This window comes from Sinohyriopsis cumingii, chromosome 3 (assembly GCF_028554795.1).
Source record: "Sinohyriopsis cumingii isolate HCF-2022 chromosome 3, ASM2855479v2, whole genome shotgun sequence".
Lineage (NCBI taxonomy): Eukaryota > Metazoa > Mollusca > Bivalvia > Unionida > Unionidae > Sinohyriopsis > Sinohyriopsis cumingii.
The window spans coordinates 74552569-74566050 of NC_142963.1; the positions used below are offsets into that span (position 1 = coordinate 74552569).

General features: G+C 33.5%; 1 protein-coding gene across 1 annotated transcript in view; it reads right to left on the reverse strand.

The window, feature by feature from the left end:
- The window catches only part of LOC149803116 (transmembrane channel-like protein 7), an 89371-nt gene extending 77896 nt beyond the window's left edge, over positions 1–11475 (reverse strand). The window contains exons 1-2 of the mRNA XM_089952721.1: positions 10361–11475; positions 852–921 (exon numbers count right to left, since the gene is read on the reverse strand). Of these exons, the coding sequence (XP_089808847.1) occupies positions 852–921; positions 10361–11466 (1176 nt within the window). The 5' untranslated portion in view covers positions 11467–11475. The remainder of the gene's footprint in view (positions 1–851; positions 922–10360) is intronic.
- Between the last annotated feature and the right edge of the window lie 2007 nt (positions 11476–13482).

The window sequence follows — 13482 nt, forward strand, 5'->3', positions numbered from 1 at the left end:
ATAACTTCACAACAAGACATGCCCTTAACCAATTGTATTTTGGTAAGAGGGGTGTACTAACCCCTAAGAGTTAGGATACAATGTGGTAATCTAAGAAGTCCCAACAAACCAATTATGAAAGGGGTTACCATCATGTTTAATAGTATATGAAGAGGATACATGTAAGACTGAGATAATGTATGTTGAACGAAGACTGCTGTGCAGTGAGGTACTAACATCAGAAATTTTCTGTCACTGATTCGACACGTGTCCATTGAAAAAATGACTGTTCTGGGACTGTATCTAATATTAACAATTCTCCATACTGTGGGAGGATGTATTCACATCAAATGGACAAGGTTTTATTCACCAAAAAGTAAAGATGTACTCTGTCAATTTTAAATCATTAACCTGTTAATGTAGCATGGCAACATGCAGATTGTGGAAAAGGTTCAGATTTTAATTGGTTCAATTAAATGGCATCATTTTTGGTTACTGTATAACATAAATAGGTTTATGAAATTTGGTAAATATTGTATCTTTGCTCTTACATTCAATTTGGTTAAAAAAATTACACATATATTTCAAATGAAAATATATTCCATAACTCAAAAGAAAATTATCTTTCTGAACTATATCATACAATGAGCAAAAGACTGGTCAGGTCCATGCATCTACAATTTTCAAAAGGGCCACATTTTTTTTTTAGGAATGCTGGAAACAATGCTTTCTTTTTTCCTTGTGAAAATTTTGTTAAAAACCAATCAAGGGAAGGGAATTAACCTGTATTAACCATCTGGTAGAAGGAATGTCTCTCATGGAAAAATACCACATACACAGTATAATGTTTTTCACTGGTAATATTTTCTTACCTTTGCTCTACTATATCCCAATTGCGCTAATGCTTGGAACTCATAAGATTTTTCCCTGACTAGTTGGTCTCTGAAGCAAACAAGAAAATATTTGATAAAAAAATTTATTAAGTTAGTTACTGCTACTTTATTTGACCATCATGACATGTCTGTTGGGTGTAGTTATAATGAAAGGCATATACATACGTGGACAGTCTGCTTTCAAATTTACTGCCCTTTACCCCTTTGAAAATCTAATTATACAAGTTTTTCTGTCTGGACCATTTTGTTTGTTCATTCTCCTGTTCATTTGCAACCTTTACTATCTGCCATTTGCAAAGCATCATGTATGTACCATGAGGAGCTCTGTGTGGCCAAGTGGTTTAAGGCACTTACCTTTGCTGATCAATGACATCACACCTCTGTCCATGTGGGTCTGAGTCTCAGTTTGGTCAGCATGGGTATGTGAGAAAACTTGCCACTAATTTCCCACAGGTTGGTGGTTCTTCCCAGGGTTTTTACACATTCTTCCTTTGCCAAATATGGCCAGCAAGTATAGACTAATATGTTGAGAAAAATGGCATACATCCCACAAAACCAAACCTTAGCAAAAATATTATTCAGTGATTATTTAAAACTATCAAGACAGCCAACTTTTCAGGTGGATTTCCACTGCATTTTAGTATGACACATTAGACGTACAGTACATGCTTAAAAAATAAATTTGATTTCATTATCAGAACATTAATATGCATATATGCCAGGTTTCTATTGAAACACGGGTATGTATAATGAAAGAAAATGCAACAAATCTAACTACTTTCTGTAAGTTGTGTGTGTGTGTGTGTGTGTGTGTGTGTGTATGTGTGTGTGTGTGCATGTGAGTGTGTGTGTGTGTGTGTGTGATATATGAAATAAATGCTAGCAAACTATACTCAATTCACACTAAAACACTGCTAGCAAACTCTGCTCAGTTTACACTGCTTCCCTGCCAATTTCTTACTTCTACAACAATGAGTAAAAAAACACAGCACTCTTTTAATTTGTGTATTCATTAATTTAAAAGACAGGTTCTTTAAAAATAAAAGTGAAGTGTAAATCAAATTATGCATGCTCATCCATATAAAATACCATGATTTTAAAAAAAATTTTTTTTACAGGATACAACTTTTTATGGATTACGGAGACTTAAATTGTAAGCCATACTTGTGTGGAAACAACAGCAAAAAAGTAGCAACAAAAATTATTTTTTTTCCCTCAGAAAACCACAGAAATAAATGAATTCACAGCATTGTAAATATATATAAGCATTAGTGCCACATATGCATAAACTGGGATGTGGATTAAGATATATGTGTATGCCAGATCAATTGTTATGTTTCATTTACATAATTGAAATGTATGTATAGTGTCATGCACGATAAGAAAGAGGCCCAAGTAGGCCTGACATTTCTCAACTAAGCTGATCATTTCACTAAGCTGGATTATGTAGTATGGTAAGAAGAAAATCTGTTTAAACTATCTACCAAACATAACATCACATGAAGTTTACTTATTTTACTAAGGTCTGATAATAAAAAAATTCCAGTGATAAAATGCATATTATCTTACTAATAACTGAAGGTGTCCAAGATCCCGAAAATTTTATGTTAACTGGTGATGCTTTAAACTGTGGTCTACATACTGAGAGTCATATGTCTGTCACATAAAATGAAATTATAATTCATTTTTGTTTCCTTTTAATGCTGGGGGTTTCATTATTCGTGGCAATTAAATCTTGAAGTGTTTCAGGAGAGAAGCATGTCGGGGTATTTTGTTTTAACTGGAAGCTAGAAACACAAAATATAAATTTGAAATGATTTGTAAGCAGTAGCACTGGATATGTGAAATGGAATAAAATAATGCATATTACCAGTACATATGATGACACATAAATGACAAACCATTCAGGCAATTTAACACTGCAACACTAGTAACTGTCAAGCTCCATATCACCATGATTTTTCTTACAGGAGCAAAATAAATTTTAGAAAAAATATATAATTACTTGCAAATAAACATCTATAACTGTGTAAATAAATTCACGGCTTTAATTACAACACTGTATATAGTTCAAAGTAGCTTACATCTGTCTAATAATTCACAACTAGTCAAATGCATTCTCAGGTACTATCTTTTACATTTGGGTGCTAACAGAAAAGATGTATTTTGGTTTGCTTCCGGGGCTCATTCCACTTTCAAGTTATTTTTCCTCAACAGTACCTTGGAACTGTAACATCAACTCATCCACTTACAACATAATAATATGACTTTGAAAACATGCATTGTAAAAATCAAATGTTGTTTTTTTTTACTCTACAAAAACATCTTAATTTGACATACAACCATGCACTAAACTACAGGACGTGTCACAACAACAAACATAACTACTGAATTCATCTAAATTTGCATGTAATTTATTTAAATTTAGAGAATAAAATTGTCAAAATAACTACATATATTGTTATGAAGAAAACTGCGAGAAAATGATTTTAACAAAGAGCCCTTAAAATTCATAAGTTTGTATAAAATGAAGGAATGAATTTTTCTCCATTTAAAAAATCAGTTATGATTGGTTGGTGCCCTAACATAAACTCTGAGTGTAATTCGATTATGAACTGTAATACAATCATTGGGAATTACAACCAGTACATAGGATTTACTTAAAATTCCCTCCACAGTTAGTAGATTTTTATGTATTTTGCAATATGCGATTATAAAATTAACATCAAGCACATGTTTGGGGAGTGGAAGTGGCAGCAATGGTTACTACTAACAATAATGTTTAACATTACATTTCCAGCGCAAACTACCATTTAAAAATCAAAGATTTATCACAATGCATTTTTGTTAACTATACCATATCTAAAGGAGAACTCACCAGGGGAGCTGAACTTTATTACTTTCTCTCAAGTCTACTGCGATCAAACATCACTGACAAGATGCTGGCAAAAGGTGATACTAGACTAGTCTTCAAACTCCAATATTACAAGAACAGATATCAATATGGAGCTGACTGGGCAATTCGTCTTAGCAACTTGACCGATTTGATTGCCTGACCATTTGTATTAACTATACCAATATCCAAGCAAGCACCCAAATGATCCATAGAGCAGCTGTATCTAAATTCACTAGAAAGAGTTGTGCAACCTCTTTAAATTCCAGCAAGAACTCAAACAATTTATTTCGGAATTCAATCATGACTCAATTATATATTTTTCTGCGAACCAAGTGGCAGCTGAAATTTATTTTATCAACATCTGCCCAACTAAAGGTTTTTTGGCAGTCAGAAACAAACCTATTCTTTCTCCCAACTTCTATCCCATTTCCCAGGATTACATGGACCTGAGTACATCTCCTTGCTATATTTATACATGCAGCTGGCATTTTTTATTCAGTTATAAGTGACAAATGATTCAATTTAATCACAAAAGTTGACTATTATTGTCCTAATTTGTGTAAACTAAAATGTATGCATCTTGTTTTTTTTTTTTAAATTTATTTTTGTATCTGTTTGCATTCTTTTTTTTTGCAAGGAAACAAACTCTGTGCAACCTCAAACCTATGATTTTCAATAGTGAATATGTTGAGTCTATTTCCTTTGCTTTCCTTCAAAGTGAATATTATTTTGTTAAAGAGAAAACATACTAATTACATATCAAATGAACTCTGAACTTGCTAAATGTGCTTAATATTATTAATATGTGCAGAACTTGCTATTAATAAAACTAATTAATATCTTAATGGTTTAAACCCTGAATAAGATCTGAAAATTCAAGAACTAGCCACATTCTTAACTTCATGTACTAGGTATTTGGTAAATTATGTTTACTGCATCATTTGGATATCCTTAACATATTTAAGTGTAAAAATATATGTGCACAGACCTTATATATAAACATCCAAATTTGTCTTTCTTTCTGAGTGTCCCAAAACATTAGAGGTCGCAAGTTTGAAACCTGCAGTATCATCCCAAATTTTTCTTGTTTTATTAATGTTTTGCTCCAACTTACTTTTAAACCCACACATCACAGTATTTTTTATTATGATTTTTTTTTTTTATTCCCATCTTAGGATGGGCAATTAAGCTAGTTTATTATATATTTCATACTGAGATAATAAAATATATCAGTGGGAGAAAAATGATACTGCCACAGTGGCAATACTGCTTTTATTGCTTCCCTCTCTCTCTCTCCATAACAGGATGTACAGTTCATAAAATGTGTCCACTGGAGACCTTCAAGTGCACAGGTGCCATCTAAAAATACTTAAAAATGAAGTCCAAACAGTAAAAAGTAAACTTCAAGTACCAGTATTAACTTCTTTATAGTTAGTTTTCTACACCAATCACAGAAACTGTCAGTAACTGAACTACAGGACTTGTTGCTATGTGTCACCCATACAGTATAAGAGCGCACTGAGTGGAATTGTCACAGTAGAGGGTAGTACAAATTTGTTTATCAATATGCGTAACTTTCATTGTGATAACACAGGACGTGACATTCAATCCGGATTGTACTGGATCACACCTTTGGGTTCATTTAGTCCAAAAATGTCTACATACTTTAACATTGATTTTGCCATTAGCACCTCTCAGGGTATCTAAATAATGACCTTCCAAAGGAATATGGATGTATACAAATACAAATGAAGCAAATACTTTCCACTTAAAGGTATGCAGAATCAAATTTTTAAAAATGACACCCATTACTGAAACGGTCGCTGTTGAATGCCTTCATGGCCCATGTGACTTGGACTATAGTATTCTACGACAAATGGTACACATTAAAAAATATTTAAAAAACAACCCCTCATGATACAGTAATGTAATACAATTTTTAAGTATTTTAACTTGCATCATGATCATGTTTGAAAATGAAGGATAAATTGGGCATTGATTAGTGTTGATTGCAAGCCAAAATTACATAACAATCAAAAATTGGACACAGTGTCTGTTAGTGAACTAAGACTGAATGCTTGCCAAGGCCACACAAAAATTCAAGTTTCAATGCACAAATAAATGAAATAAATGAAAATCCATAATAGTAAACTCACAATCACTATAATCACCTTCTTGTGTTTCTACATTACCTCTCTCCAAAAGTATCAACCTGTGATTTAAATGTGTTAAGAAAATTAAAATTCTCTTCAGTTTTGTATGAATACAGCCATTATTTCAATAAAATACACAATCTGAAGCAGGATATGTACAAGCTAAATTGTTGCTGACCTTAAATTATCATAAAATTTATGAATTTCTTTAAGCTACAGAATGGAGAAAATCCATGCAAATCCATGGCTTTTGCAATTATTAAATATATAATTAAAAAGAAAATAGAGGTTTGTTTTAGTAGATATACAGAAAAATTTCTTCATGGAGTGGAAACATTTTGTATTGTCACTTGTGGCTAAGTGACAATACAATGTTCTTCAACTTCACTCATGAAATATTTACGTATATCTACACAATTGTTTTTAGATATTCTCTCTGTATTGCATGAGGTAAATGATCTCTGGTGTAATTAAAACTACTCAAGCACATTACAAGAATTTGAAAGAATGTACACAACTGATGTCCCCTCAATTCAGAAATAACAAAAATACAATATTATTCTTTCAACAATAAGTGATTTATAATCAGATTTCATGCATTACATGTAGTTAAGATTAGAATCTCTTTCACTTTATCCAATTAAGCCTGTGTCATTTTCAATGCAGTACATAATAGGAAATTAACAGCTTTTCTTTTAGACTGACTTAAGACCACACACATTTCATTCTTGCAAAACAAGACTAACATCACTGCCATCCTGGATTTTTAAAGAAATTCCGCAGAAATTTATTCCATGAAGATTTACTCCCCTTGTCTACTCTTCTTATAAAAGAGGAATAACTATTTAATTTAAAAACTGATTGCAGTATTTAAAAAATTGAATTGCTGTGAACTGATATTTTCTTTCTTATTTTACTTAACTTTAAATGTAGTGATTTCATTTATTTTCTTTAACATTTATTTAATGTTGACTGCTGCAGCTTAGTGCTGTATGCCACTGTCTCTTGCTCATGTTGAGTAAACATTATGATATCACAAACAAAACTGATTTTGCATTTATCCAATCAAAAAAGTGGTTACATACAAACAAAATGAATGTACTGGATTCATCCAATAAATGTCTACATACTTAAGGTAGGCTCAATACTGGTGGTGATCCAAAGTTGCATGTTCAGGCAAGATGTATAATCTAAAAAGAAAACTGCCAAAGAAGAATCCAGATTGCTTAAAGCTTTCTCTGAGAAAACAACCTAAACACAAAACCAGACAGACAGATTGACAGATGGATCAGATGAAAATAAATCAATCCATCAGCTGGAATTGCAATCAAGCCCAATTAAAATAAACACACTCTCAGTGACCAAAAGATTGAGGCAAACATACTGCTCAACCTAGTTCAATGTGCAATATTGCTTCAAGTTTGTACTGGTATTAAGGACTTGCAATTGTGGGACTGACACAAACTACTTAAAAATTAAGTGTATAAAAATAGACCTAATGTATATGATATATGTATTATATTTGCAAGCCCTAACTTTACTTATTGAATTTTCACATGGTAATGGGAAATTTCTACCCTAAATTTTCAGTTATCAAATAAGCTTTGCTGATTTAATTGTTTTTTTTTTTCCTCTGAAGGAATTTGGTGATTAGTACAATATTGTTAGGATACACATATGCTGTAAATTATATCAGTACAATATTGTTAGGATACACATATGCTGTAAATTATGTCAGTGCTTACAGGAAAGAAGAATTTCATGATCAAGCTGGTCCCCTACAAGTAAAATGCAGTAATAAATTACCTGTATAAAAAATAATTTGCTTTGATTAAATGATAGGGCTAAACCTCCTGAGAGGATCAGGGATTGCAAACTCAATTCAGGTACCAGTAAATCACTGACAAAACAAAGAAACTAACATACATTTCTTATCTTTAAAGGTTCTTTGTAAATTCTTAGGTACAAAATCAAAAGCTTTATAATTCAATTCATGTAAGTGCTAGAAGGATGCATTTTTTAAATGTAAGCCTGCAAACCATTTGCAGAACATGCATAATATTGAATTTGTTTTAGCTTATGTATGTGCTATAAATTTTATATGATGATGTGATTTTATCATGTGTTTCTTTGCATAAAAATTGGGAAGGGCAGGGAAACATCCAAAAGGATTCTCAGGCAATGAGACAAAACATTTAATTGGTAAGCTTACACAGATTTGATGAAAACAGTAACCTTAAACTTTAATTTTTTCTGAAAATTTGTTATAAAATGTGCCAAGATTAATAAACCATTTTTTAAACACAAAACGGTGCTCCCACAACTGATTCTTCTATTAGCTTTGGTTACAAATAAGTAACCAGCACTGTAAAAGGATCACTATTAGATCTGACAAGCAAGTAGACTGTATTATCAATCAGATTTGTGACCTGCAGTTAGGTATGAAATACATTATTTTTAATTTCTATACATCCTATAGGTATATGGACTCATTAGCATTTATAGTAATAAATTATTTTTTCAGGGATGCAATCTGATGCCTGTTTGTGGTGTATCTGTGTGAACCTGGAGCCACTGCACTTTGAGTACACATGCACCTCTCTGTCTCAGATGTTAACAAGCTATGACCATTTGACAATCGTTCAATTTTTTTATACTCCAGATAGTTTAGGAAGGCATTCCATATATATTCTTCTTGACTGGAGATGAGTAGAAGCCTTCATGTCTTGTTCACCCTCACCCACTTTCCATTATTAAACTGAGTACCTACACATACCATGCCAGGGCAACTGTATAAAACAAAATGAATCTCATCCCATAAAATATAAGATAATGATAATGTTGCAGTGAAAATATATACATACAAGATAATGAGCACCTGTGTTAGAAGATTATATTAGAAAAAAAACTGGCATGTGTGACTCCCCTTTGATACTGCTAGTAGTGTTACTGGTATGTAGAAATGCTTTTACAACCCAAGAAAGGAATTAAGCATGGGGGGGGGGTTGTTGGGTTACTTAAAACTAAAGTAATTCAGAAACTGACTTATTCTGTGTCATATTTTATGACTGAATTAAGTTTACAAAGCTTTTTGCATTTCTGATTATTTTTTTCTGAACCAATCTGAATATTAAGTCTGACATTTTTAAAATTTTCCGATTGTATCTGAATTGGTAAAACAAGTGCTGATCTGCTTAGACTTGGTTGAAAAGTTTCAACACAATTGAAATAGAATTCAGACTTGATCAGAAAGAAATAAATTGTTAATTAAGCACTATGCAGAACTAAAGATGATTTTGCTCAAGATTCATGGTGGGCCAAAAATGTCTGTACTACATACTGTTCAGAGTGAACATTTGTATAACTGCTATTCAGGTTGAAGTGATTGAACCAGGATAATAGAACACCAGGTCATCCACAGCAAGGAGGGGCAAATAATCTGGTCTGTTCCCTAAATATCCATTAAAAGACTGGTTTAATTACTACTTTTTATAGTAAACTTGTCTTTTCTGGACATAACTAATGTGATTAGTGACTGTCATCTGTTTGTAAACATATCAGTTTCACCTGAGAGTTTATTGTGATCATTCATTATGAAAAAGGTCCAAAAGGCTCATCACATTTACCAAAGCAGCAATGGTCTGCAGGTCATTTTCATGTATGAATACTGCCCATAATTTTGTTTCAAGGGAAGCATATAAACAAAAATGTCAGGAATAAGAAGTAAATGGTTTGCTCCAAATGAAATAGCAATTAGATAATAACAAAATAAATTACCAACAAACCATAGATAGTGCATGCATCCTAATAATGCAACACATCAACAGTCATATTAATTATTAATGTACCAAACTTTGTAGTTTCTGTAGAGTGAGTGCCCATGGCCATGTGGTCTACAGAATTGATATTTGAACCCTGCAGCTGTGGCTTGTAATTATGTATATAGCGGTAATTTGTTTTCCCTTATATTTCATTTTAAAAATAGAGTTCCAAAATTATGAGGAAAAAGTAAACTTTTGTTCTATCATATAAACCCACATGGCCCCACTGAAATCTGACCAAGGCCATGCAGCAAAGCAGTATCAAGCACTTTTAAAATTGATTATAGCACTGTTGCTACTAACTCCTAAGTGATGCAAACCATATTTCTGTAAGAAATGCTCTGATTATTAATCTAAATGAATCTCAGCTGTAAAGTCACTGTTTCTAATGTTGCTTTGGTGCTCAAGTTACATGACATCTTTCATAATCCATGCAAACGAAGGAGAATATTATTAACAAACCCCACTTTTAATCTGATTTGTGTTTATACATTTGCTGGAGAGGCATGCCAATTTATTGAAGAAGTTTCAGAAGAATTAAGAATCAGATTTAAAGAAAAGCAGATATGGTATGATATAATTAGCATCAGGTACCAAAATACATAGTATGTTTCCTACCTAAGCAGATCAGCCATGTCACGTGTGGTGGGGGGCTGATGACTCTTTTTCAGCATAGCCATCCTATATTTTAGAGTTTTGGTTTTTCTATATTTCTCACTAGGGAGACCCTCACTATCAGCCTGAAGATAGTTGTAGAACTCATCCCCTGACTTCCTTTCAAGATCTTCATAACTTGATTCTGCTCCTACCTGAGACCTGACTATACTCCTTTTGCGTCGGAAGATTAGGGTCTTGGCACCACTCACTGCCTCTAAGTTTACATCTTCAGTACCATCAACAAATGCCGAGATGCGATGGAAATTCCTCCTCCGTTTGGATAAACTACGGCCTCTTTTTGCTCTTAAAGATGATACTTGTCCATTGCTTTGATATCTGATGCCATTATGTTTCTGATCCTCATTATCATCAGAATTGAAGGTTTGATTTGTGTGGCCCTTCTTTGGCTGTCCCTGACCATGATGTGTATGTCTGTCAATGTCATTATACTGCATTTCATTTTTTATTTTGCCATAACCTGACTGAAAGTTTGCAGACAAAGGTCTAGATGGAGATCTATGCCCATCTGGATCAGCATAAGACCTTGATGATGTGTGATCAAAACGATCAATTTCCTGGATGTGGTCTCTATGTTGATGAGAGGACATATGACCTCTTTGGTCTCTTTCTTTGTTGTAAGCATGCAAAGCATCCTTCTCAACATTTCTAGGGCTGGTATGACTCTGCCCTCTTTGGTCTCTTTCTTTTAACTTTGAATGAAAAGCATCATCTTCATAATTTCCAGCAAAGTGAGATCTTTCTTCAGTATTGGTATTTTCTGTATTTTCTTCATTATATCTCACTTCATAACCCTTTTCCTGGTAACCATCTCCATGACTGCCTTCCATAAGAACATACTGATACTGATGATGTTGTCCGCTTGCTTGATGGGAACTGTATTTAGGCTGAATTCCTACCCTTTGCATTCCAGTGCCATCCTGAAGTTGATCAAAACTAAATGAATTCTCATGCAAAGTCTGTTGATGGTAAAAATTGCTTCTTTGATCATAACTGTTTACAGAAGTGTCCTTGTTGCTGTCATAGCCAGATTTTCTGGGGGAAGCCATTAAGGAATGTCTTTCATTGCTGTCATAATCAAGCAAATGAACTGAGTAGTATTACTATCAATAAACTGCTTAGCTGTAGATACCATACATCAGTGCTTAGTGGTGAATAAAGCTTGTAAAGAATCGAGATCATTGTGTTCTTCACATAGTGTATCTTGTATCTGTCACTGATAAGCACTAACACATGATACCATCTTGAAGATTAAATGCTGTGCCTGTCAACTCTCACCCAACCCCACCCACACCTATAAATATGTTTAGGCCTACATCCATAAAATTTAATGGCTGACAACTACATGTTTGCCCCTCCACGATGTTTCTGCAAGTGAACTCAGGTGCATAAAAAATGCCATGTAAAAACCTTCCATTTTAAGTCCCTTTCTCCCTTTTTTTCCCTTCAAAAATATCTCTACTTAGCTTTTTGGATGCCTTTTCTGTTCTGTGATTTTAGTGGATCAGCATTATTTGTACCAGTCTGAAATTAGGCCTCTGTATCAGGATTTTCTCTGTCAGATTTGGTCAAATCCCATTTAATGGCTTTTGAGGCTTCTTTCTATTTTTAATACTAGCTGTCATGTTTGATAGTGGATTGTCTGAATGTCTGTGCAAATTTGAAAGGCCTTCATGCCAAGAAAATTTCTGTCAAATTTGATATAATTCAGCCCAACTGTTTTTAAGAACTTGTGTGTACAGATATTTCTATTTTTAGAAACAGCAGCGATATCTGATAATGGATAAGCATCATTTGTACCAAATGGATGGATTTTAAGACAAAATACTTCTGTCAATATGGTAAAATTCAGTTCTTAAGAAAAGTTTATTTAAAGGTTTCCCTATTTAAGCAACAGTGGCATATCTGATAGATGCACATAATTATTTGTATCAGTCTAAACAGTTTCTAAGCAAGAATGTTTCCTGTAAAATTTGGTCAAATTCTGTTTAGTGGTTATTTTTTCTATTTTTAGTAAAGCCAACCATATTTGATGGCAGAATGGCATCATTTACAAAACCTTTGATGAACTATTTTCCAGTATCTGCTTAGCCAAGTCTGGTAGAAATTGGTCCAATCGTTGTGCTAGAAGAAGCTGAAAATATCAACTGTTGATGGACAAAGCCTGGATGAGATACAACAAAGGGTCAAACCATATGTTTGCTTGGCTTTTTGGCCAGACGACTGAAAGCCATGGAAGGTTAATTTTAACTCTCAAGTCAGCACTGAAGAAAGGTTAGTGTTTTTTTTATAAATCTTGCTTTTAAAATGTACGATGCACTATTCCATTTAGTTCATGTGCAGGTGCTGCAAGTGAAGTTAAAAGGTTACATTCTGAAAAATCAGTAAGAGGGGATCAGGTAAGCCCATTCATTTAAAATAAATATGTTCAGATTATTACTATATCTCTTCCTTAAACAATTAATCAATGCATTTCACAGAGAATCCTCTCATCTCAGCTGAAGACAGGCATGGTTATGCGCATTCATGAAATGACTCTAAACTCAGATCAAGAAAATTACAGGCCAATATCTATTCTGCCAACCATATTTCAGCTGTTAAAAGACATCTCAAAACATGTCTGTGATTGCCTTTAAAGATACCATTAATTTACACATCCCAGTCTGGATTTAGATGGAAACACTACTACAAGTCTGCGCTATGTACTTTGATTTTATAAAAGAAAGTTTTTTTTACTTCATTGCCTATACAGTAAAACCTGTCATGAGCGACCTCTGCTATGAGCGACCACCTGTCATGTCCGACCGCAATCGTAATGCACGGATCGATTTTACTATATAAACGCTCTGTTATGAACGACCACCTGCTGAACGCGACCAGCGACCGCGATTTCTTGGCAAAATATGCATTTTGACACTGCTATGAACGACCACATCGCCAAAAAATCAAAACAGATTGACACCACTGACCTTAACTTAATCCTTTGTAAACATTAGAGCTCGGGATAAATGTAGTATGCAAACAAAGTGCACATTAAATAACACTATAGTTGAACAACCATATAT